We start from the raw sequence: 26925 nt of genomic DNA on the forward strand, positions 1-26925 counted from the left end.
CAACAATACAAAGTAAATGGGATAGGGTTTTCTCTAGTCCCAGAGAATAAGAGAAGTCAAAATCGTAACTGTTCCTCTCCATTCAGCGTAAACATGTCAGTAACAGCATTTGAAATTGTCAAGAATTCCTTTAATTGAAAGGTTTCTTTGAATTTAGAAAGGTTTCTTTGAATTTAAAAGCTAAAAATATATTATCTTCCTGACTCTGTGCCTACTAAGCAATCTGAGCAGAATTAAAGCATCCTGCCTTGATAGGATATCTGGGTTTTATTGTAGAGCCTGCTAAGGACTTCTCAAACCTCTATCAAGCCCCAGACCCTCGCAATTCAGCTGCATAAGCCCTCTGCAGCCAGTGGGAATGCTCAAGTGTAAAGTTCAACACATGCTTACATTTTCACATGATCAAAGGCTCAATTGCTCTGTTCTTCAGTTTACTGTAGTTATTCCTACCTCACAGTGACAGCCTCAGTAAGGAGATGCACTTTATATAAAACTGGTTAATATAAACAAGAAAGCCCTGGTTTTCTAGCAATTAACTTCAAGTAGTATGAAATGACAGTTCAAAGCCCTGTTCCTGTTAATAGCATTACTTAGATAAAGGAGGAAATCACTACCTAAGAGAAGCAGAATATATAACTGGAGTGCATCTTAATATTGTCACATTCAGCAACAAAAAAGGACCCTCAAATTTCCTGCTAACTTCTGTTTTAGCAATTATTAGCGTAGACTTCGTCAGCAAGGGTAAAGTCTGAAGACAGGCATGGGAAGTGAGTATGTAAGTGCTTAAGAAAAGTAACTAAATAAAAGCAGTGGCAGAAAGCACCAACTCTCACATGCGCATGGGCCATGATGTAGATAGGCATCATTTACATAAGATACCATTTTCTGTTCTTCCTCTCTTGCAAATACAAAAATACTGCCTTTTTTCTTTTTCTTTTGGTAACCGAAAAATGCAGCAAAGCAGATCATGACTGACCAGGATCTACACATCAACTTCTTTCTGTCTGGTGATGCTTCCATTTTGATAAAATACGATGACTCACAAAATCATATATGATTAGATAGGTAGATATTTAATAAAAGCTGTTGAGGACCATATATGACCAGTTTACGGCTTTAAAACAACTGCATTAGAACTAGGTAATGTAACTCTCCATCTGATCGAAGGAAGCTGCCATCACGCCTCGGCCGAGCCGATCCTCCAGCAGCCCAGCACCTCGCTCTTCCCGGCCCCGAGCCTGCCAGACACCCTGCCTTTCAGAAGTCTGTCCAAAGGACTTGGAAACATAATGAAACCAGGCCTGTGAGGACGCCTCCATATGCTCCCCACAAAATATTTGATTCTCTACTTCATTTGTCTGCTTCTAGATGAGACACGAAGAAAAAAAAACAGTTACAAAATCAAGGGAAAAAGCCTTTCCAGAGGCAGGCGTAGTGGCTCGGATTAAGCCACATACCCACACACTATTCTTGTTGAAGCTACACCCCATACATTTGACAGGAATTACACTTTTTTTTTTTTAATCTGCTGCTAACACCTTACAAAGAGTATTGTTCCTTTTTGACACTGGTGTCATCAAAAGAACCATGACTAAATGGTTTTAATGGTTTCCATGCCTAATTGCTATTATCTGGCTATTCACCAGCAGCAGCGCAAGGCCATCATCACTCAGACTACCTGAGAAGCAATGACTTTGGTTACAGCCCTAAATCCAAAAAGCCATACAACCAGCACCAAAAATTGGTTATCGTGCATTCCTCCATGCTGCTCTGACGGGCATGCAGTGACAATAAAGAAAGGCAAACAGTATAAAAACCTGGAAGTGCTGAAAATACACATTTATTAATGATTTTTCCTCACTGGAAACACTGCACCATGTTGTAGGTAGTCTAATTCTTTCAAGTGAAGAGCTGTGGGAAAAAAAAAGCAGTATTTAGTTTAGCTAGGAGATGAGTATGACAGATCTTATAAGCTAATGTTAATGCTACAAAGCTATGATTTACCTTTACTAATCCCTCTCAATGAAAACAGTAGGACACTGAAAAGAAATGGAAGGAGACAAATTTATGACAAAAGGAAGCATTTCTGGGAGTTGTAAGAAGGAAAGAAAAGGAGGCATAGGTGAAGGCTGCTGCTGCCTCACCTGGATATCTGCAATTTGTTTGGATCAGCTTTATTTCCATCAGTACAATAACTGTCATGTAGACAAACACCAGGACTATTAATTTCATTGGATATTATCCAAGTGTACACAAGAAGAACAGGTTCAGGCATTTAAGCTTCTGGGCTGATTCATACTTTAAAGTCAGCAGCAGTAGTTTGAAGCGTCTCCAGAGAAAGGTAGCAAGCAAGGGGGGTTAGATTACCTTAGATCATTAAGGCTTACGGTCCTCATCAGTTACCTAAAATAAGATACAGGTATTCGTAGGAAGGGAATAAATGTTTCTAAGACACATTGCTTTTCCACAACTATCGTGAGCTCACTTGTGATATGACACTGTTATGACAGGCATGCTGTTACTGACAAACTTTCTGAAGCAAGAAACCACTGCAGAAAGGATGATTCTACATTAGAGGAAAAAAGAATTAAAGAAAATGCACCAAGAATGAATTGCAAAAAAAAAGTGAAGAGTTGATTAGTATTTTTGACAACAGAATAGAAAGGGTACAAACTTCACCTAATAGCTATTTTACAACCCAAATTTTAGTAAACTGCTATTATATTTTGCAATTCTATATTAAAATGTGTCCTACACTAGGAAGAAAATAGCTTTGAAGGAAATGTTTCGTCTTCTTTAGCAAGACAGACCTTCAGCACCAACTGCATGTACTAAAGCAATCTTTCACTCAAATGCTTTCAGGTTTTTACCCCTCCCATCTCATTTAAAATATTCAAACTCTGATGCCTATCGCTTATGCGTAAACCTTAATTATGACATTTAAATCTATTCACCGAAAGTTCAGCACTCAAATGGTCTGAAGATAAAAGCTGAAGCAAAAGCAACTCCACCGGGAGCACGAGCATTTTCTGCAGTGGTCAAACACCAAGAGGGTGGGACTGTGGGTGTCTGAAATTCAAGTCTCTTACATTTTGAAGTTCACACATTGCTGCTATCCTCACCCCACCCAGCCTGTAGCTTTGTGATTTTCTGCAGGGTTGGTAAGATTTCTTTGAAAAAATAACCAAGTGGCAAGCGCGCATGCCAGGTACGGGAGGGTTTTCTCAAAATGCTCACAGCGTCACTTTTCATCTTCTAAGACACAAATTCATGTGATCTTTTAACAACTATTTATTTCACACCAAACCAGATATCTCCCTAAAGCTTACCAATACAGCCTGCAGGCATATTTCTTAAATAAAAGTACTGAATCCTTGTATACTTCCGATTTGCATACTAAAGGAATGAATCTGCTATCACAGAAGTAGTAACACTGTGCAACAACTGCTCACCCCTTGCTCAAGAAAAAAAAAATCTTGTTTATCTCTTTGGGGTGGGACTCTATACTGATTGCGTTTCTTCAGTTTGACAATGGTGAAACATTTTCTTACAGAACTGTGACAAGTATGAATGCTCTTTAAGCTATTTTTATGCATCAGCTATGTTAGTGGAATTTATATTTTTATATATAAATCTTATCACTTATTTGTAAATTTTATTTCTGTTTAAAGGTTAAAGAAGTTGTATGACACCAATTTAACGAAATTAAATATTAGCAAAGCAATTATTTTGTTGCAGTATTTCAGATAATTTCCTGTATAGGTCTTGTTGCTGTAAACAGAAGTATTTTTGCTGCAGTTTTAACAAAATCAGCAAACTGTCTTCCAGCAGCACTTAAATGAAATGATATATTCACAATTGTATTTTATTTTAGAAACAAAAGGTTTTGCATCTGGACTGCATTTGACAGAACTAAATCAGCCGCATGCCTGGCTGTGTTGAAGTGCTCAGAAAATAGCTACCTATAGTTGAAAACAAGGAATTCAGCCCCCCCCCAAAAAAAAAAAATTAAGAAGTGAATACTGCACATTTGTTTACAGTACAAGAATAACGTTATTTTGACTAAAGGAGTGGACACAAGAACCAGAGAAGCAGCCAAGGAAAGTCCAGCAGGAGAGCTCTTGCCAACATGCTCATGTGAGAAATATCTGAGGTGAAATTAGCTCTCCTTGCACTACTGGATCACAATTAAGGCTTTTGAAAAACTTCAAGAGGAGATTTACTGAAAAACTGTGATGGAAGCTATCAATGCATGATACATTATCTCCTATTATCTAAAAAAAAAAAATTCTTATCTGTGACACAGCAGAGCATAAGCTAAATGCCAGTTCGCTTCAAATATTATGAGAAAAGGCTGTTTTCCGGGAAGGCATATGACTGAAACGGGGCTGCTTCTTCTGAGCTAATCAAAATTGCTCAAGTCTTTGATTACAGGAGCTATATTTTAAAAACTTTACTGGGCCTGCTTCTGCCAGCCTACCCTGAGGGAAGAGCTGCTCCCCCTCTGCTGGCCCTAACAGCCAGACCTTCAGCAATGTCCGCTACCCCAAAGCTCAACAGAGCAGGGGAGAAAAATGCTCTTCTTTACGAAGCCATTCCTCCAGCGAGCTTCCTCAGGATCATGCACTAGTGTGGCATTACCTCTGACGTGGTATTATCCTGACTCCAGTCACAGAGCAGCAGGTGTAACATGGAATTTACATTTTCGAAGCACGACACAGCTGTACGTTTACCACCTATATGCAGAAGTGCCGGCACCGTCCCATGCAAGTGATGCCGCGATGTAATCTTCTAAACAGTGCCATGACAACTAATGTAATTATACTGAAATAGTATTAGCTATATTTATATTGGGGATAGTCTTACCACAGTTCTTAAGAGAACTGTTCTGCTGCTCAGGAATTAACCATATCTCTTCTTCCCTGGAACAGCATAATTAGTCACTTTGACATTTTGCCTTCCACAGTGACTAACAAACTCCTCCTACTCTTATAATTCAGTAGAGATAGCTCAGACTTAAATTATATGGTTCAGGTAATATATACTCAACATGATCTCATTTTTTTCCTAATATCTTCTTTAATTCACTGAAACAAACTAAAGGAACAGTTAGCATTTCCTCCCACCCCCAACAGGAAATTTGTTTTTTTGCTAAACAAATAACCTGGTTAACTTCCATTTTAAGACTTACTTTGTGTTAACATCTTCCAGTTAACAAGAAAAGGGTGACATTTCACTCCCTTCCTGCCCAAACCCAGCCGATGGGAGGTCCCCCTCCAGCTCACCTCAGGGAGCCCTAGCAATGGCAGGGCTGCAAGGGGCCGCTCTTGGGGGCATTATACAGATTAGACAGAGGAGATAAACTCACAATAGTCCATACACAGTATGAATTAGCCAAAAACGCATCCATCATGTATAATTATTATTTAAACCTCACAGTTCTGACAGAACTGCTCTTTTACAAAAGGTAGCGGCAGCACGGACTAGATCAGGCTGCTGTGGCCCAGCCCTGCAACTGATGCAGGGCAAAGTCGATTCCAGTCAAATATTTCTTGTGACTGAAGTGCAAAACACACCATCTGAATGTGCATGGACTAATTAGCAAATCAGATACCCACAAGCTGTGGGTAACTTCTCGCTCTGCAGGCTACCTAACAGCAGATCCTTCACCACATTTAATGACCATCGTGCCATAAGCATGACAAAAAGGCAACCAAATCACATTTAGCCAACAAAATACAAAAATATTTTCAGGGTTGTTCTTCCTGATTATTATTAATACTGAAGTGGAAGTTAGCACTTAAAATAGTTTGAAGAACTATCCTTACTTTTGTGTTTCACTCACTGGAGGTACGATTGTGGCACGCAAATCCCTTTGGACTAAATGCCCTCTTATAGGTACATTAAAAATTGAAGGGGCATAAACAACTCCAGCAGCTTGGAGCTTGAGTTGGTATTGCAGTGATCTTTGCAATTCATAAATATCAACACTTGGGATAGTTTGCATGGGAATACAAGCAACTAATTATTATCTTTTGCTTAAGGGCACGTATGGTGTGCTCTACAGGTAGCGCTACTGCTTTTTGCTTAATGTATTGCCTCTTGAAGTCTTTCAATATAACAACTTGCTGATACACTCTAAAGCATTTGTAGTATTACCAAACTGCTTTATATTCAAAGAGAATACACTGCAAGTTCTGAAAGACGGTGCTAAGAAAGAACTTGTAGTTACAAAACTGTATGCGACTTGCAAATAGTAATTTCACATTGTTCACGAGGAGACAAACCACATCATTATGTAGCACAGAGACAGTGTTTTGACAAAAGCATCAATGTCTTTTAGAAAGTAAAAATCTGCAAGTTGCAGTATCGTTTTCTGGAACACTACTTGATTTTGGAGTATTATCTGAACTACTGCCCTGATGACTGATTTACCACCAAAATGAACTGATAATTTAGCAGTTGTATCTTTCTGCATTTATGTCATTAAAAATGCAGGTCTGCTGGGGCAAGGTGGTGGGAACTGTGGAGGACACAGAGCTGTATCTTCCCCAGAAAAATCTTACTACTAAAGTTCATGGAGTACATTGTAGTTAATAACATAATAGTAAATATTTCTCCAGGCTCTTTGATGATAAAAAGCTTTTCTCTGATGCATGACTAAAAGTACAAAATGAAATACTCAATCCAGATGACTTCTACCAACAATCAAGCCTACACAGTAAAGACAGAAAGTATCACACGGTAATTTAAGGGAGCCAATGGCTTCTCTATATTGTGCCAACAAACTGTAGTTCCCAAGAACTGATCCAGTGGCTGTAGAGTAATATGTCCTAGTTGTATCTTCTTGTGCCACCTTCTTCTCCCTGATGTTTTTATTCTCCTATAACTGAAAAATCACTAGAAGTCAATTTTAAGTCAACAGGCTGAAGAAGACAACCTGTGCTGAGACTCTGAGCCAACAATAACTTAAGGTGCTTTCATCCCTAAATACTGAACATCCAGAGGTTACAGAACATTTAGAAAAATAACAAAAACCTGCAAAAAGCATGCTGGAATGGCTGCAACCAGCAAGAGACTCCTCTAGAAATAAAGGCTAATATTAGCCTATTCAGAGACTATGGAGTGAATTTTAAAGCAGAAAAAGAGTAATTACTCAAACTGGAATGCATTTAAACCAAGGTTAATCACCCAACTGAAAGAGAGAAAAAGGAAGTTTAGTTAGGAACTTTGCTCTTTGCTTCACAAAATGCTTCAGCAGCATCTTTCCACTAAAGTTAGCCATTTCAAAAAAAAAAAATATTAAGAATCCCATTTGCAAACATGTTAAAGTAACCAAGTCTGGGTTTACTGACACTCTGTGCAAGACTCCGCGTTCATAGCATTTTATTTCAAAGCAGAATGTGGCCCACTAAGTCTAAATCAGTCTTTTCCAGCCACAATTGTAAACACTACTTTCATTTCTTCATGTAAGTGTTTGGTACAATTGGTAAGCAGCAGTTTCAGTATTACAAATAATGAGGCAGCACAAATTCTAGAAAATGGAAACTTCTTGGGCAAAACTAACAGCCTCTTCAAACACTATCTGTAATGTTTTGTTATTAACTATTTCCTCACTAAATTACTATTTTTTTCAACTTAGACCAAGACTTGCAAAGCTGCGAAACAGAACTGCAATTCAAAGACAAGACATTTTACACATGCTTTGCAGCTAATGAATTTCAGAAGTTGAAAGAAAACATTGTGAAAAAGTTGGTTAAAAACAGTACTGAGATTCTGTAAATAGATTCAACTCTTCAAAAGAAAATCTGTCACTGTAAGCAGCTTTAAAGCCAGTCTTTTAAGCTAGGACTAAACAATCCTTTATTTAGCAAAACTATACTAAGCAGAAATATATATATTAAAAGATGCAAGTGTATAAAACAATGCTACCATCTACTAGTCATCCCCCAAATACTCTTTTTTGGCAAAGAAACTCTACAGGTTTCATGCAGCACTACTTGCATGAGTAGTTTGGAAGCCAACTCATCTATGTTGTTTCCACAACTTGACTATGTGTGCTCACAGGAAGATAAATAGGAAGGCCCCATCGTTGTGATGGGGAAATCTTTGTGAATGATAGCAATATTAGGCAGATGAGTGGCTCACGTTTAATTTACTGTCAGTCACATGCATAAAGTCACACACAAGTCTAAGTCAGCACAGAGTTTCTCAGTACATGACATGGTAAGTCTTCATCTGCTGTTATCCTGGACCCATTTATTAAGTATTTCATATGAAATATGAAGTTATATAAAAAAATCTTGTGATTTACAGACTGATTATCTAGTCACTAGATAAGTACTAACTAGGTAAGTTTAGTTAATACACTAGTTATACAAAAATGCATAGCTGTTTAGTCATTTCAGAAACCCAGCCATTAGGATTTTCTCACATTCCTAAAATTTTTAGGGTTTCACATTTCCTCTAAGGTACCAAAGATGTAATAATGCAGGCTCTTACAAAGAGCCTAAAATGGATGTCTCAATTCAAAGTGAGACAGAGTTGAACATAATTCAACAAAAGTAGCATGTATCATTAAAACTTGCTGGCAGCAAACACGTGGGGTCCTTTCAAGCACGTAACTGCAATGAGCAGCAATATCTGCGCTAGCTTCATCTAGCTAGCAGAGATAAAACAACAAAGTCAGAAGAAAGCTTCAGCAACCAAGATAAACCTTTTCCAAGAATGCACAGTATGTAATTATGCTGCTGTCGTATGCAAATCCTGTGCCACTGCATCTACTCTGCTGCTGGTACGTGCAATACCTAGACTGATTCAGTACAGGTATGTTAGCATATCTCTAAAACAACACACCTTCCACTTCGTGCCTGAAGACCTATCCTTTGATTTACTGAAACGTGAATATAAAAAAGCAGAAATCCTTACAAAGAAATGATAATAGCTAGCTGCTTTGATACCTATGGCAACATGACTAAAAACAAGCAATTCAAAGAAACAACTAATTCAGTTTAAAGTTATGAAGTTGAGCCTTTTTTTTTTTGTGGTCTTTAACTTATCTGCAAAGCTCTTTCATCCAGTCTTGTAAATAAGTGTAAGTAGCCTTTCTGAATTGATTATTACAACTTCAGGACGAGTGACACTTGACTGAAAAAGTAAAAGGATGCCAGTTCCCTTTCTTTGTTTTCATTTTCAGAGAAGGTACGTGAAAAAGTTCTCTCGCCATAGCTTGGCTTCTGTTCAATAAAGAAAATTTAGGGTTGCGGCCTGGGCACATGGCGTTTACCCCTCCGTCTCTCAATGACTAAAAAGAAATACTTAATCCAGGAGGCCAGGTAAAATTGTTGAAACATTCTGGACAATGCAAGCTGAACATCAAGTCCTATCTTACTAAAATCAACATCATATTCCTACAATCAGGCCATGTGCAGGATTTGGTCCAAGTCACCTGTAGTCTACATTCTTCCAATGCATTAGAAGGTAGAGGAATAACACACGGCTTCTTTCCTGCAGCCACTGAAGTTCAAGAAATGCAAGGATGCAGGAGTTAGCTCATTTTTTTTTCTTTTTTTTTTCTAAAATTTATGTTTGGATCCCAGCAATTCATCTTGTGCCATAAAATGTTTATGGTTTTTAACTTGCATGGAGAGCGCAGCCGCTTTCAGAGTCTGGAGGGCCACTCCTACTGTCAGAACTCTTGGCTCTACAATGGTAACTTCATTTTCATTAGTTTCACAAAAAATATAGAAACACATGACTATTTTAGCTTCCAATAATCTCACAGAGTAAAAACACGCAACGCCAACTGGTAAGCTTTTGCTGACCGCAAACTCACAATTAGCTTTTGTCAGATGCTTTTAGAACTGTACAGTCATTTGTACATTAGAAGACTGATTCAATTGCCTAAAAATTTATAACGTGACACAAAATACAGCTCTTCTAAGTAAAAAGTTTAAAAAAAGACTTCAGCTTCTTCCAGCACAGAAAATAAAAGCGTATTTTAAGTATTTCCTCTTTAGGCTTCCCTCCGAGTTGCAGGGTGGGCTTTTAGTTTCCATTCTAAGCTGAGATGAAGCAGTCAGCCTAGCAAGGTCGTTCAGGGCTTCAGAGCTATCACACTGCCAATCCTGGCTTTATTTCTAAACTTTTATGCCCCTGGTTAGCCAGGGTCAAGAGTTCTGCTGAGGCTGTGCGTGTCTGCCCTCAAGAATGAGGATACTTCAGTTCTTCACTCTGATCCATTAAATAAATGATATTTTTTGATGAGTTATCCAGTGATTTGGTTAAGCACATGATGCCTGGAAAGCCACCTGGTGAGTGCTTTGACCTCATTAAAATCTGGATATTTGCTATAAGAAAACAAGCCGCGGTTCTAAGTGGTATGCTTTCATTTTCAGCTGCTGTTTCATCAACGAAAGAGCAGAACAAGCCTTTCTCAGACCTTAGTGAGAATAGTGTTTCCTACAGATCCACACCCCTACCTGTGACAGGGTCTCTAAGCCAGCACCAGTTAAATACCCCACAAGCTAAAGGAGGTATGTATCTATATACAGAGATAGATTTACACATCCATATTTTGAATACTTGTAATTTCATCTGATGCGAGATTTCTAAGTTGTTTGTAACACAGCCCCTACAAACATCTAAATCATGCTTACAATCTCCCTGCTAAATGAATATATTATTTATGAAACATTAAAGAAACGGAAAATTGATATTTTAAGAATGACTTCTGCAAAAGCTGTTCTGGCAATGCCGAGGTCCTAACGAGCATGTTGGCTCTGATGAACTCGTAGCATATTTGCAGGCTCTAGCCAATGCCTATGCAGCTGCTTGGGTACCTATCTCTGTGCTGTCTCATTAAAAAAAAATATCCCGTTACAAAGCATGCTGAAACAGTGAGCTAATGAGGTTACATACTGGAAATCACCCCAAAATAATTATTAACTATTTACCAGAATCATGTGAAATTTCCAGTAGGCAATATTCAAATTCAAGTTGTCAGGAAAAAAAAAAGAAAAAACAGAAAAAGAACACATTAGCCTATGTATAAACATCTCTGAGTCCATATAAAGCACTGGTTCACCTTCTACAATTGCCTTTTCTTCTGCATGGGAAAAGCCCATGCTACACCTCTCTGAAACAAGTAAAGCAAATCTCCCCCCACACCTTAGCCACCTCCAACCCAAAGTGCAGCATGACATTTGATGCACATACTTTCGATACACGCTTTGCAAGAGTGTGGTAAACCCTTTTTAAAGATGATGTGAATTACAGGTATGCAGATGGAAGTGCTGGGAGGGGTTCTAGTTTCAGTTTCTGAAATACTTTCACGGCAGCAACCACATGATTGAGTGCTGTACTCAGTAGTGCTACCATTTAAACACAGGATATTGTTTTGCTTGCACTAATTCCACAGATTGTACAGAACTATATTTTAGTGATTCAGAAAAAAGCATCTAGCAAATAAGGCCCACAAGAAAAAACAGTGGAATAATTTGGAAGTCTTTGTGGTTTAAAATTATGCTTTATCATTTGTAAGCCTCTAATAATTTTTAAATTTTTTACTGCATCAGCTAGTCTTCTATTAGGCTTTAATTTCTGAACAGTGTATTGTTAAAAATGAAATGCATTCAATTTAAAACATAGCTGCAAATCCTTTTTGTAAAGGATAAGTGACCACAGAAGAAAATTATACAAAATTAGAAGGAATTGCCTTCAAACAATAAATACACCAGAGTACACCTGAGCATACCACAGTCCTGCTGCCCAGTTTCATCCCACTGCTTTTCCAGAAGGCACAGGGGAGCAGCTCAACACTCAAAGTGCTTAGTAGTTTTAATAAAATGTATTTAACAAAATATTTTCAAAAAATAGGGTCATCTAGCTATTAAGCAAACCGTTGTTATGGTTCTGCATCCTGCATGCTGCCATGCATCCTGACTGCTGCACTGCCAAGGAACCAAGAGCTGAGATGAACCCTGCATTTTGTTTTACTCTTAACAACGACACATGCAGAGCAAAGTCTACATATGGAAATCGCTGACATCTATGGAGCCACTTAACTGCACAGTGAAGCCTGAAACAAGTTACAGATGGGCAGGTTGTCTTTACCAACCCAGACACAAAAAAAGAGGGAAAAAACTGAAGTTTATAATCTATGAGAGCAATGCTACAGCCACATGAACAAGCACTGGTCTGCCATCAGCCCACTGTCACTTCTGCACATGCTGGTAGCATTCCAGTGCATGTCCCTCACCTGTGGTTTACACCACAGGATATTATTGCAATGGAAGTATTTTAGAAAAAAACACCTGGAGTAGCATTTTCGAAAGCAGAAGCCTAAAACCTCATAGACTTGCACTGCAACTTGGGTACCTAAATATCTAAATCCTTTCTGAAAATGGCAGCTCGGCATCAACAACTGCTAAAAAGCTTTTGAAAAATCTTGCATTTTATGTAACATTAATCACAATTCTGCCTTTGTAAGGTACATGATTTTTACAGCTTACAGTAAAACACACACAACACAAAACTCATGTGAGCTAGCATTTCTGTTCCCCCATCACATCAAGTACTGCTGTGCTGACTGTCAATCCTGTGGGGCTGTGATGGGGTTTAAGTGACACTGCCCTTGCTGCCCAGGGCTGCTTCTCCCTAACTGAGTGGGGTGCTGTGCCTTTCCCCCCACTGCTCCATCCCGCAGAAGGCACTACCTTACATGACTCGTCTTTGTCCAACATATAAGGCAAATAAGCAGCAGCCTCCGAGACATCACAGTTTTTGTGCATCCTATTTAGGTAGCCAGGACTCCTCTCCTGGCACCACCAAGCTGCAGGGAATGCACGGAAAAGGGACAGAGATGGTACCAGCTCTGAGTCAGTCGGGAATATCTCCATCAGCAGAAATGCCAGCTGGATGCAGAAATTCTGCTGTGAAGCCAACTGATGCTGCCAAGGCGGGTTTTATTCAAGGACAGGACCTGCTTCTTGATCGCTGTCCCAAAGAGTCTGCAAACTTGATAGACATAACGCACACAAGCATTACAGGTAAAAAGGGACAAAAAGTGGAGCAAAAAGAATCAGGAGAGCATGAAATGGAGTGGAGAAACTGTGTGGTGGAATTGCCCAGTGAGAAAGCACCTTGGTGGTCCTAAGCAAGCTGTGGGAGGAAGGAAGGATCTGGAGCTTTTTGTTTGCTTCTGTAGCTAAATTTAATTAAAATTTGCAACATGGCAGACTTAGAAAACAAAGGACTAGTAAGTGTAAGAGAATTTGTAACAAGCATATAAACACATATATATTAGTCCATGACATTGGATGTCATGTGAATAACCAAAAATCTATTTCCTGTAATAAGTTAGGGCTGCTGTCTTCAGTCACTCTTCAATCTCCTGTGTATCATCCACCTGGAGGAGATGTATCTACATACCAAAGCTAAGGGCACAATGCTTCGTCCCTCGTGAACAGCAGGTAAAATGCTACCTACAAACTGCAGATACAGTAAAATATAGAAATTTTCATTGAGTGTTTCCACTCTAGCAATATCTCAAGTAAAATGCACTACTGAAGCACTTGGCTCCTCAAAGCTCTGCTTTGTCAACAAGTTCTTTCTTATTTGGCTTTGCTATCTTACATGATAACTGGCTGCCATTGCAAATAACCAAATTAGGCAAGTCTTTCCAACCTTACTTTCAGAAAGACTTACTAGTAAATGATTGCACACCACAAAACCTTATAATGCAAGAAAAAAATATGCAATTCATGTGATTTTTTTTTATTATTTTAACTCACTAAAGGATTTGAATAATCCAGTAATAGTTTTGTAATATTATTTTTCTGTTTTGTTTTGGTTTTACCTTTTTTTTTTTATTATTTATTGAAAAGACTGAGTTAAGAATGAATGGGAAAAACCCACATATTTACAGTACGAAAGAGCTGAAAAACAGCTTCATAACAGAACGCCAATGAGAGTTTAAAAATAAAAACTCCCTGAAAAACCTAGAACAAAAATAACTGCTCCAAGGAGGTGGGAAGATGCAGGAGGAAAAAAAGTACCACAAGCATTGAATAAGCCAAGAACTTCATGAGAATAAACAAATTGTAAAAGTTTGAACAATCTCCATGTCACAGAGACCTTCAGATAACGGTATTACAAGATTACAGGGCCAGCACAGTTCTGAAGCCTCAGAGCACCAAATCAACAAATCTGTTAGGACACAAAAAGAAATGTGTGTCAATATAAGCAACACAATCTAAGAAATGCTTGAATTCTCCACTGCCTCGTAAGAGCTTACACCACAGCCCTTCCCTTGTTGCAGCCTGTAATGGTCTTTTCATTATTTGGCCACATATTTTAATTTAACACACAGGAACTTAAAACCTTTAAGCTTGTTACTCTACTGTCAAATTTAGTTCAAGTTGCCTGATGAGTTCAGAAGTTATTGGAAAAGAAGGGGAGCGCAGAAGAAGGGCACTGACATCCACTGGGATCACAGCGGCTCAGTTCCTGCAATGGGACAGGCCTGGAGTAGTTTGACATGCACAGAAGCTGTGAGGATGAAGTAACTTAAAAATCCTCATAACTTACCCTTACGAGAAGCAATTCTAGCTGGCTTCAATGTCTTGGAGGACCTGAGGGGTGACACCCCTGTAAACACACTTGTTTCTAATGCACAAATGTCTTTTACACTTAAAGACACAACTAGATTTTGTAATTCTCAGTGTGAGGAAAACTAATCCTCCCCACCAAAAGTGTAAGACACAGTCCCTCCCTTCCCTGCAGTCTCTATTCTCTGCTATTACTTATTAGTTTGACCAGTGGAACTCCACATATTTTAATATTTTTCTTTTGAAAGGACGAAGGTAAACATTTTTTGGTCCTCTCTTCCTTCTTTGCTGTTGGCCCACTGGTCTCTTATTCCTGTCCTTTGTGCGCAGCCATACAAAGCTTGAATTACAAGTAAAGTACAATTGTTAACAGACATCTCTCATTCATAATCCCAAGATTTCCCACCTCTGTTGCAACCTTGTGAGCCCACGTTTTGATTAAAAAGGAGAAAAGGAAAAGTCTGCAAGCTAATCTTGCCTTGAAGGAAGAATTCCTTTGATTCCCCCCAAACCTGTAACCTTGTTAGACTTACTACACATTGAAGCATGGTGTGAAACTGTGTCAGGCATGGGGAAAGACACTAGAAGATACCTCCTGAACACCAAGAACTGTGTCCTGACTGCTGGGCACAAAATGTAATTGTGTCTCCTCGTCTTCAGGGGGGCAGTGAGTGAAGAAAGGGAGTCCCTGGACTGCACCCACTGAAGTCCTTACAGTAGTCTCCTGCTTACAAAAATGTTAAACAGAGACAGGAAAGTAGCTTTACTCAATCCATAAGTGATCTGAAAGGTGGCACCTTCAGAAAGAGCTACCCCACAGCGTGCAGGATGAAGCTGAACTAATGGATTTGGTGTGGAAGTGAGGACACTGCACTGACACAGATCCCCTTGTAGGCCAATGTGTTTTGAGAACAGGGAGCCCACGACCCGACACTGGAATTGTGGCTATGAGACACTTGGCTCTAGTGTTTTCAGTCATAAAACAGGGAACTACATGCTTTTTCCTTCTCAGAAAGGCATAGTATTTCACAGAAGCATTGTTACCTGCATTCAAAGCTGGGAGCAGCGAGGTACCAGGCTGTGTGCTTTACATGTCCTCAGCAAAGCCATCTGGGAATCTTGTCTATGGATCTCCGTGCCAAGCAGGACTTCTTCCCATTTGTTCCATCCACTTCAATCCAATGGACAATGTGCAAGTTTTTCAAGTGTAACAGTATTCTTAACTCTGAATAAAGTTTGAGAGGAAAAAAGAAAACAGGTTATGAGCTTACCTAACCTAACTTCCAAACTGTTCCAAACTAAGAAGCTTCACGCAAATACTACAAAATACATTTATCCTAAAATCTTTCCTTAGTCCAATAATGTCTGAAAAACAGACTATATGTGAGCCAAATACAAAGACACGAATCCATGACCACCCACACCCACTGATCATCAAGAGTAGGCAGGTTTGTTTACTTAACATTTATATGATCAAGGTTGGGGTTTCCCGAGCCTAGTTTTCTGTAGCAACTACAATTTTACTGTATTTCGATGACTGAACTACGGGACTAACTATGCTTCGCATCATCTGAAACACGGGGCAACAAAAATTAAACCACCAAGGGAACTGCTGCTTAAATGTTACTGGGCTACAAGCACATTGGGGACCCACAAGTTGTAGGTCTCCCTCATCCCTTTAAAAGTTATGCTTTAAGCAACAGGACATTTTTAGTATTTCCTGTATCTCAGTTGCATAGAAGCCAAGTTTTTTTTATATCAAAATATTGTGTTGCAATGATTTAATGCCTTAAAAAATTAGTTTATATAGCAATATAGGCCAGACACACAATCCTATTAAAAAATACGTCAGCTTTGTCTCACAAAGCCTTCTATCATGAAGCCATCGTGACTCACATTAATTATTATTATTATTTATTTATTTTTAGCTTTTAAGCCTTCACTGACAGAAGCCCAGGTTAACCTTTAGTGTATTTTGTCCTGGGCTAAGTCCACTGTGACATCCTTTTTGCCCTTTTAAATACAGGAACTTTTTGGAAGTCTTCCAATACCTTGAAATAAACACATTACAAGATATGCAACAATTAACATGAGTGGTTCTAGAGACTCCTGAGACAGATCTCTAAAGCCTCTATGATATGATGTCCAGATCTGTTTATATTATTTTTTTTATTTAATAGTTAATTTCAGAAATCACTCCTTTAGCATCTTTAGCAAAGTGGGTGTGAAGTTTCTATTCTAAACAAAAAGTGATATGGGAAAGGAGAAAACACTATAAGAAAGTGTGCAAAAAGCAAAGTTACATTACAAAGGCAAAAAAAATAACATTTTAATGTTTATGCTTAATGATATCTAAGGGAAAGAGCTGACTGTTTTTAGGAAACACACTGAAAATGACCATTTCACCCCGTAGATGGTTGCCCTGGAATCAGAGGATGAGCTGCATGAGATACAAAGATCACAAGTCTAGGATGTTTATGTACATAAAAGCTGATATCCATTTTCTTTTTGTTTGCCAAATTTGTTTCTACTTATTTCTGAAAATGGCAAGGTGTAATGCTGTTTCACTTCAGTCTTCAAGAAAGAACTCAGGATTCTCAAAAGCAGTAAGTTTGACAGATATCCTCCAATCCAACTTTCAAAGAGACAGGGAGGAGAGATGATTTGGGATTTATTTTTTCAAATTTTAAAGTCAAATCAGCAAGCTCTGAGGTCTTTTTACCATTGAGTACTAAAGAAACTAGTTGAAATAGTTCCTAAAGCACCTGCAATTCCCTTTGAAAGTCAATGGATAAGATAAAAGCTCCCAAAGACTGGAATTACTAGCACAAATAAAACTTACCCCAAAAGAGAAGAGCAAGGAGAACCAAGAGCATTGCAGACAAGTAATACTTGCTTCCATACCAACAGCTTCCCAAAACAAGTGATTAAACAACCTATTTGTACACACTCAGAGGACGAGCTAGTCAAGATTTATCAGGGAAAAAATAAATCACATCAAACTAAACTAATTTCCTCCTTTGACAATGCGCGAGGGGGGTAAGGCAAAAGTTATCCATCTTGGCATAAGGCTTTTGCCTCAGTGTCTCAGTCAGCCCAGTGTTTTTGAAAGCATAAGCTTTTTAAGAAGTTATCATAGAAATACTCAAACATCACATTTCTCTAATAGCTATGCGTGTATGCACTGTGGTCTTCAGTAGCCAGTTAGCAAAATCCAGAAACGTTAAACCCCTCATTTTTTTTCACGTGTAAAAGTGATTTCAAAATCATATTCATCATATTTAAAAAGTACCACTAAAAGGAGCACTATTACAGCCTTCTAATTATACTTTCGCTAGGTTTTAATGTCAGACATTTGAATGATGAACTCATCTGAAGATGACTAATTACAATGTGCTCCATGTGGGTAACAGGTTTCCAAGATCCTAATATCAATTAACAAAATGCACCCTCCTCGTTTAAGATTGAAAACTAAAATGCAGCCAAAAGAAGTTCCTGCCTTGTATCTTCCAGATCACAGAAGAATGCACTACAAGAAAATAAGACTGCCAGAAAACCCTAAGACTTTCAAAAAGATATTATTCTGCAGATGTGGCTTAGCTACGAAGCTGAAACAGAAATGACATCTGAGCTTAGGATAGTAAGCCTTTTTGCCAATGAATTTCTTGTAAAGTCAACAATTATAATTTATTCTGATCCTTTGTGTCACCATATTAGTAGTTATTTTTCAGCAATCCCAGGGCAGCAACAAATAATGCCATAGAAGAGGACTGATATAATTACATGCTGAAAAAGATAGGCCAGCACCCTTACACTCCAAACTACCCTCTGTGGCTCCTTCATACCCCATATGTTGCTAATAAAACTGTTTGAATCATACCTATGAGACAGTTTTACTGATATTGTATCAGGTCCCTAGGTTCTTGGTATGAGATACGATGTCACTAGAACTATAACTATGCAAATTTGGTGATACAGGATCCCACTGGACACGATATTACATACCTAATTCGCTGTATGAAACCCTGCATTAACAATAATTCTGGTGTTATATAAATGAAACCACTATGTTTATTGAAAAGCTCACTACACCACAATGAAATCAAATTTAAAAAGCAATAAAGAGCAACTGACGTGCGAACAGTAAAGATGGCAAACTGGGCTTTCTTCCCCAAACAACGTAAATTTTACTTCGTGTGCATTTGCCAGTGCTTCAGAGAAACTTTGAGCGGGGACACTAACCAGATGAAGTTGACTCCTTCCCACAGTATTAATTAACAATGTGAAGTAGGGATCTTCTGAGCTCAATTTTCAGAAGCCACCACGTGATTTTCACCAAGCATCTGCAACGTATTTCTATCCAATTTGATTCTCAATTGCTACTACTAATAAATAAGTAATAATGATTAATACTAAGAAGTGCAGCAGTGAAAACCGACCGCCTGGGGACATCAACCCATCGCACTGAAGCACCTCACAAGCATCATCTTCAGGTCACAAAACACCTGCGTTCCACCTCCGGATCTTACTTCAAATACAGGATGACCTCAGGAAAATGAAGTTTCTTCCCAGCACGCATCAGGTAAATGAAGAGTCTCTCATTAACATTTCCTGCATAAGAATGTGGTCAGTATTTTCACTCTCTCTTCATATATACATTTATACACACACCCCTGCAAAAAGGCATGCCTGAACGGTCTTAGAAATCAGAGCAACAAGAAGAGACAGCTGAGGTGCAATAAGAAACCCGGCAGCACAAACCAGCTTGAGACACATTCTCCTTTTCTGGGTTTCTACTCATTTCTTCCCTCCCCTATTCACTGTTTTACTGGAGCTGGGGAGTACTGGAGCTTGTCATAAGAAGTCTGTTTGAAAAACAAATCTGAAAAAAAAGGTAAAAGTCTAAAAGGGAGCCTGGTAAAGACCCAGAGTTAGGAGATAAAGTTCAATATTTCACCCAGGTGTTGTGAGAATTAATTAACCAGATAATTTTATAAAGCAAATTATACCACAAATTTGTGTTGCAAATTGTTTATTATACAGAGGAAAAAACACAGTTTAGTGTTTTCCAAAGCCCTTGAAATACCTGTAACGCCTTTGAGTACAGACAGAATACATAAACGACACTACAACCAGCTAAAAACTTGCAAAGTACTGACTTTAACTAAACGATGCAAGGTTTTATTCGGATGGAAGAGAAATGGATTTGTGGCCAGGCACACGGTGAGCAAGATGATGAACTGCCTGTTTTATAGGAAGCTAGCTTGTGTGCTTCCACTACTGCAAGGGCTTAAGTTTTCCTTCATGCCACCCCCTGTGTAATAGTTTTATTCTCTATTTATTTATTTATTTATTTTTAAAGGAGTGTAGGTGACAACTTAGGAGCTAGAAAGCTCCCTCCCCACTCCAGCCCCCTTCTGCCCTCTGGCACTGCTGTGACGTTTCATCACGGTACAATTCAGAGAGAATTATATACCTCTTCTCAAAGTTTGAAGAAATAACCCCTCCTCCCCAATATGGCCCAAAGCTGTTATGAAGCAACTTATTTTTAGAAAAAGCACTTATACAGATACTTAATTTTAATTAATAGTCTCACTGACTTCAACATTTGCACAGCGAGACAACTCCACGCTTCAATTAAAGAATGCACATAAATGCTTTGCTGATTCATAGCCAAAAGCATGACAGGAACATCATTATATAAAATGCTCATAAAGTTTTTTTAAAAAATAATAATAATAATTACAGGAACTCCACCCTCCAACAGGGTATTAGAAACCCCATAAAACTCACAGCTGAGCAGAACTTACCCACTGCTGAATATACGAATTCTCAGGCTAAAGCACATTTAATTAAATGATTTCAGAGCGGGCAAAAACTTTTGGAAAAAATCTTTAAGATGTTATGACTACACGATCTCTGGCTCTGCAGCCTTGGCATCTGCTGTGTGCCAGGATTCAGTTCCCAGGAGCTGCGAGCTCTCTCACAGAGCAGGGGAGATGATGGCTGCACCTTTATTTTTGATGACCTGCTTTCTTTTTCCACTGTTCATGGAACTCAAGCGTGTGTGTGTTCGGGGGTTTTGTTTGTTTGTTCATTTTCTGAATAAGCACTGAATTATTTCCAGCTCAGTTCCACCACAGCCCATACTGAACATGTTCAGTAGATGTTTACTCCCAGGCACCAGTCACTCTGAGTTGCAGTGCTGCCAATCACAATATACCTATAACAAATCTAATTTTGAAGTAATATGACACACAAGAAACACCAGTTAAGTTTTCTTCATTATCTACGTAATATCATAAGCTGTAACTTTTAGGCAGAAGCCATAGAGCCAGCTGGTGATATTTCTGTTGAAATGCCACCTGGTTCTACTTGTAGGCAGAACTGGAGCACTGGATAGCCCGTGGTTCATTACTACGAACTCTTTAATTTCTAAGGTTTAAGCACAAGAAATCCTTCGCTCCAGGACAGCCAAACAATATTTAAAGAGTAATGCCCCCTCAAACACTTCTAGTAAGGCGTCAAGAAGATGACGATTGATGCTGTAACCGAGTTGAACATACCTGTGTGAAGGTAGCAGCACTGAGTTACTGGTTTAAACGAACATGGAGGACTAGGAGAGGCTTCCCAAATAACCCTCTCCTTCACTGTGATGACCATCTTGGTGCCATGTGATGAAACGTGACCAGCTGGACAGCCCAGGTCATCCACTGCATGAGGAGCAGTGACAGAATAACCCAGCTGATGGAAAACTGCAGCAACCATGGGCTACAGAAGGATGGGCAGGAGACACACATCTCACCATTTCAGTCCAGCTGACCAGCACGAGTTGGAAACTGCCCCACTGCATCCAGAAGCTGAATTCAGATGAAGTTTTTGTGACAGCATTTTGATAACCCCTCTGCGAATCACCAGATCGAGTCCTTCTCAATCAGCAGTGCAACCTGTCTTTACTCTCACAGAACTGGGAATGAAAAGTCTGCCCAGATATCTGGAACAGAAAACCTTTATCTAAAATTGATAGCAGCTCACTTAAAAGAGAACCAGCCCATGAGTATACATGTATATACACACAAGGCATACACACACATTTGCACAAGCTTTACTTGTTAAGCAGAACACCACATTTCTCTCTGTTATTTTTCATTTGGGAACCAAAGACAAGCCCAGGAAGAGCAGGAGTAAGTTTCTAAACAATGCACACAGATGATTTTTAACGGGACCAGACCAAACATTCCTCAGAGCTGCACTCACGAGTCAAAGCTGACCTCAGGCACCACATTCAATACGGATGAGGCAACCTATGTGGATACTGACCTTAATAATACTACGGGGCAAATCTCACGCGCGGAAGACATGCTCTTGAACAAATGTTTTCCAATGTATTAGGCACATAGAAGCTTTTCTTCTGCATCACGAACTGTGTGTCACATTCCTTAAATTGTTTCCTTTCTTGACCAAATACACTGTGGACAACCTAAGGAGGATGTCCTTCGGTGTTTATCTTCGAGGTTCTCGTTTACAGTTTCCACTAACAAAGAAAACATTTTTCCCCCCTCAAAAATCACAGTCAGATTTCAGATTTCATTTCGTAAGCTTTTCTGCCAAAAAATTACCAGGAGTCATTTGAGACTTTCAGCACTACCAGACACAATTTGTACTGACTTTAAATCAAGCACAGACCCCACAGTAATGTGAAAGCGGAGAGTGAAGCAATGGAGACAGGCAATGAGGTGGCTGCAGGAGATGCATCAACGGAGAGTTGGCCATGGCAACTACTCCAGGCAACACTGCAAAACCCATGGGTTCCTCCTGGTAGCTGAACACTGGTCGTGGTGTTAAAAACAAGCACTGGGGTTGTGCAGGTAACACTAACTTCATCAGCCTGGACAGGATCGTCACCCATCCAGACATCAACATGATGTACGTATGCATGTGTATCACAGCCCACACTAAGTGTTCTCAGATCTTCTGATCCACTGAGGAGCTAAAGAAGGCAAAGACTAGAGGGCTGGCCCACCTTGATGCATCCTCAACCCCTTGGTTGAACCCCTTTCCCATGGTTAAGCTTTGCGTTTCCTACGGATGCACTGAACACACAACCACAGCTCCCATCGCTGTGCTTCTCCAGATCTTTGTGTTCTGAAGAGTGACCCATGCCCGTCTGACTATAACCTACCCCTTCGATGAATTTTAACGTTATCTCAAACATTTGAAGACAATACCTTTGTCTCTTTGATGCTATAAGCACATCTTGAGGCCTTCTTTAACAGTGTTTTGACAAAGTGTTGTTAGCAGAGCATGCAACTCTTGGGTCCCACATCCCAGGATCAAACTGTAAGCTATTTCCATGAATTTAGTGACATTATCCAAATGTTTAAGACTGGACACATTTAATTGTTTGTACACCACAGACTACAGAACAAAGAGGAGTGTGGAAAGAGAAAACTGGCTGAAACTGAAGTTACACAACAGAGCTGGCAGAATGTGTTAAATAATGTAAATGCTTTCTTGCAGACAAAACCAAGGTATTTTAAATAGATCTACGTTGAAGTAAAAATAGGCTTTTGAATAGACTCATTGCAGTAAAAAAGCATGATTTATTTCTGTGTAACTAGATCAGATTAAAAAAAATCCAAACACAAATTCCCCACGCGCTACGTCCTTGCTTTCGATCATCTACCTTCCTGGCCCAAACTCTGCAATTTGTAGAGATTTAGACTGCTGCAGTAAAAATAAATAAAATACAAATTCAGAATATACCATGCTAATATTATCCTTGCAGTTAAATACAATATTGTCAAACGCTTATACACACAAAGCAATTCAAGTGAAAATCACAATGATGAATGTGTAATCTCATGTCCACTTACTTAGATTTACATGAACCATCACACGAAATTCTCCAGTTACCCATTTTAAGACAGTGGGGATGGATCCAGTTTTTCCTGACCTGAATCCATTTTCAGTCTAAACTTGTGCATTTTGTAATTTTTGGCTTAAGCAGAATCAGTTTTTGCACATAGTTTAAGATGCCTGGAGCCACGCAGTCCTCTACAATCTCAGCAACTGGCCCAATCATTCCCTGTGATAGCATTGCTGAAAAAAATAAGATCAACCAAATTTCCCCGTACCCTTCCAGCTGTGGGAGAAACAGATCAGCCTATTCTTCATTTCGGGAGGAAAAGGTTAAACCCTTAAAAGGTTGGGCTTTCATTTAAAATACAGATCGTTAAGACTGAGCACAGAACTACATAGATTCGTGTTTGTGTAAATGGCATCCTATTGTAGCTACTTGAGAACTTTACGTATTTATTTTTTTAATGTGCCAATAGCTTGTTTCTCAAACTAATTTGTAATGGAAAGCTTTCTTATTGAATAAGAAAAAAACACCCAATGCTCAGTCATAGTTCTCATTTGCAAAGCATCATGCTCATCAGATAAACTGCAATTAACAAATATCTGAATAAACAAGCTTCGTCATAGCCTACCTTGAACGTGAAAGAAAACACAAAACCACACAGCATGGATGGGCAAGTGCACATACCGAGTGCCAGCTGCCTAACTGGTAGGTGCTACTCATTCTTACCACAAGCCACAGCTAGCTGAAGGACAGTCTTCTCCTTAGAACTGTTAATTCTCTTCTAAAACATGAAATCCAGACCAAAAACTCTTAAATCCCCTAGTCTACACTAGTCTCAGAATAAAATAGATTAAAAAACAACAGGACAAAAGATTTTAAAAATCTACATGTTGCTCCCAAAACTTACCAAATTGTAGTACTTTTATTTAACTTCCTGAATGATCTGAAGATAATCAAATTTCTCCCTCAGTCAAAACCCAAACAAGTAAAATTTGTGGCAGGCAGCTCACGAATTGTTCTTATGTTTTGAAACTGCATTAAGAACAAAACTGCTTCCTCTGAATAGGACAGATTTACGTGCCAACTATGAAAATATGGGAGATTGAAGAGTTCGCAGAGATCTTAGGCAGGAGGTAGGGGACACAAAAGGAGAAGTGCAAAGTCAAAAAAAAAAAAAAAGTCTAGCAAATACAAGAGACTTTCAAAATCTGGAAGTGCATTAACATAGAAATAAGTGTCCTCATACTTTGTTAGTACATGGACATCACTGAATCCAAACTTCACCAGCTGAAGATAGTCAACTGATGAAAGCAGAGGTTTTGACAACCTGTAAACAAGTTTCATCAAATTGCACATGGAGAAGTGATTAATAGGATATTAAAAACACAGAGGAGGGAGGGCAAGATTGAAGGCCTGCACTAGCAAGCTGAAAACATAAAAATTTTGATCCTCTCACTTTAAAAGCAGTGCAAAGTTTGGAAAAGACAGCTACAGCAGGAAGGGCAAGAACTGTGCCTGGTTGTGCAGCATCAGTTCAGTGAAAGCAGCCCATCTTATACCAAAAACGCAGCTTGGGCAAGAAAAACAGGAAAAAAAGGAAAAAGACATTTTAAAAACGGATTCACTAGAAAGCAACGTTATTGGTAGGTAGCCACAGAGCATCAATGCTAATACTTTAAATTTTGTACAAAATCCTGGAAGTTGTGCAGGGTATTTTCTCTCCACACCTGAACAGCTACAATCAAGGGACCCGGTTGCACTTCTGATCAGAGGGTTGGCTAGCAAAGTCCTCAGGCTGCGTCAAACATTTACTTTGAACAGTCTTCCAGTCCAGACTAAGAGCAAAATGAAAGGAACTGATCAGAAGCAGGGTCCTCCTTCACGATAACACAGTATACGACTGTGTGTCAAAAAAAGTTTATTAGCATTTGAGATTCAACCTCTCCCACATCTACTGCCCCCCTTAACCTGCTCAGCAGAACAAGCTGCTTGCGGGTATGTTTCACTGCTCTGAAACCCATGCTCACCAGGATCATCTCAGGTCAAGGCCAGAGAAAGAAATACGTATGCAAAATGGAGACTTAAAAGCAGAACAGCAAATAGAGAGCCAATACCCCATAACGCTTTCATGTACTAGGAAATAAATCTTCATGATTTTGATAATTTATAGCTTTTGTTGACAACACAACATGTGCATTAGGTTTGTGTAACAGGGATGTAACCATAAACTATAATACAAGCTGCATGCAAACACAACACATAACAGAAAGACTGCATGGAAAGACATTTGACTTCTCACTCATGACCATGTCCCAGGCCCTATTAAAATAAAATGTAGTTCACAAGGCTCTCAATGGACACAGCTATGTTAAATGATGAGAACCCCATGGCCAAGCTACAACGTTGAGAAGGAATTGCTTTAGCCTTATATCTAAGGCTAAATATAACACCTAAACAATTATGTATGACCTTTTAACACAAATGGTAATTTCTTAGACTAGTTCTTTTATATTCCATCACATGTTCCCTCAAACAAGAGCTGCCCAAAAATACTTTGCATGAAAAACGAAATGTTCCCAGTGACAACTCTGATCACGTCATTCTCTGCACATGAACATTAGAAGACGCAACAACAGCAAAACCACTAGTTATTCTTGTAACTTCAAGACTTCATCCTAAATATAGTATGTTTTCAAATTGTTCTTCCTAAAATTCAAATAGTATGTTCATCGCTTGAACCAAAAGCTAGCAAAGTACAATTTGTATTGTGCTGCAGGCCATGAAGTGGATGTTCTTTATTTGAAGCATGGATGGGTGAAGATGAAAAGTACTTTTGGAAAATTTACAATGGTTCTGACATAACTGTGTATTCCTCATTACAAGTTATCCCTATCTATTTATTAGGCTTTCTCCAGACCTTTTGCTACTTTCAAAAAGATTATTTGCATCAATTTTTCGTATCTATGTACTTAACCATAGGGAATCGCATGGAACACGAGCAAAAGCCCCTGCTGCAGTAGTAAGGACTGCGGTGGCTGCTGCATCAGGACTGGGGAGAGGCTGTGATCTACAAGTGACATTTGGTAGCAAATTTTGTCTTCAGATGCTGTTTTCTTATTGTTTTATTCTAAATAACCATTCTGCAATGGCAGAAGGAAGGGAAAATGATCAGGAGCACTCCCTTCTCTTCTCAGTCTTGGACTGATGCACCGCTACCAGGACTGCTTCCAAAACCTTCGCAGCAGGTAGCTGCATTTTGCTTATGAATCCTGCAGAATGTTTAATTTCTCTCACCCAAAGCCTCTCACAAAATTAATACCCGCCACTGCACATTGCCAATGTGTACTAAATGGCTTTAGGGCTCAGCACCTTGAACAAGTTAGAATAAGGACTTTTAGACCAGTTTCTGGTGAGTATCTGGGGGCTTGGGTTTCTCATTAAACAGGTTTT

The 26925-nt window shown here is 39.1% G+C and overlaps 1 protein-coding gene across 11 annotated transcripts in view; it reads right to left on the minus strand.

Annotated features, from left to right (window-relative positions):
• GTDC1 (glycosyltransferase like domain containing 1) overlaps positions 1–26925 on the minus strand; it is a 192966-nt gene that overhangs the window by 153202 nt on the left and 12839 nt on the right. For 10 of the 11 annotated variants that reach the window (XM_084289177.1, XM_084289180.1, XM_084289171.1 and 7 more), the window contains 2 exons: positions 15654–15834; positions 1818–1911 (listed from right to left, as the gene is read on the minus strand). Coding sequence is in view for 1 of the 11 variants with exons in the window: in XM_084289178.1 (XP_084145304.1) it covers positions 1818–1840 (23 nt within the window). In the remaining 10 variants the exon portion in view is untranslated. The remainder of the gene's footprint in view (positions 1–1817; positions 1912–15653; positions 15835–26925) is intronic. The other variant, XM_084289173.1, reaches the window with a different exon arrangement.

This window comes from Netta rufina (assembly GCF_964035555.1).
Source record: "Netta rufina genome assembly, chromosome: 6".
In the NCBI taxonomy this organism is placed as follows: Eukaryota; Metazoa; Chordata; class Aves; order Anseriformes; family Anatidae; genus Netta; species Netta rufina.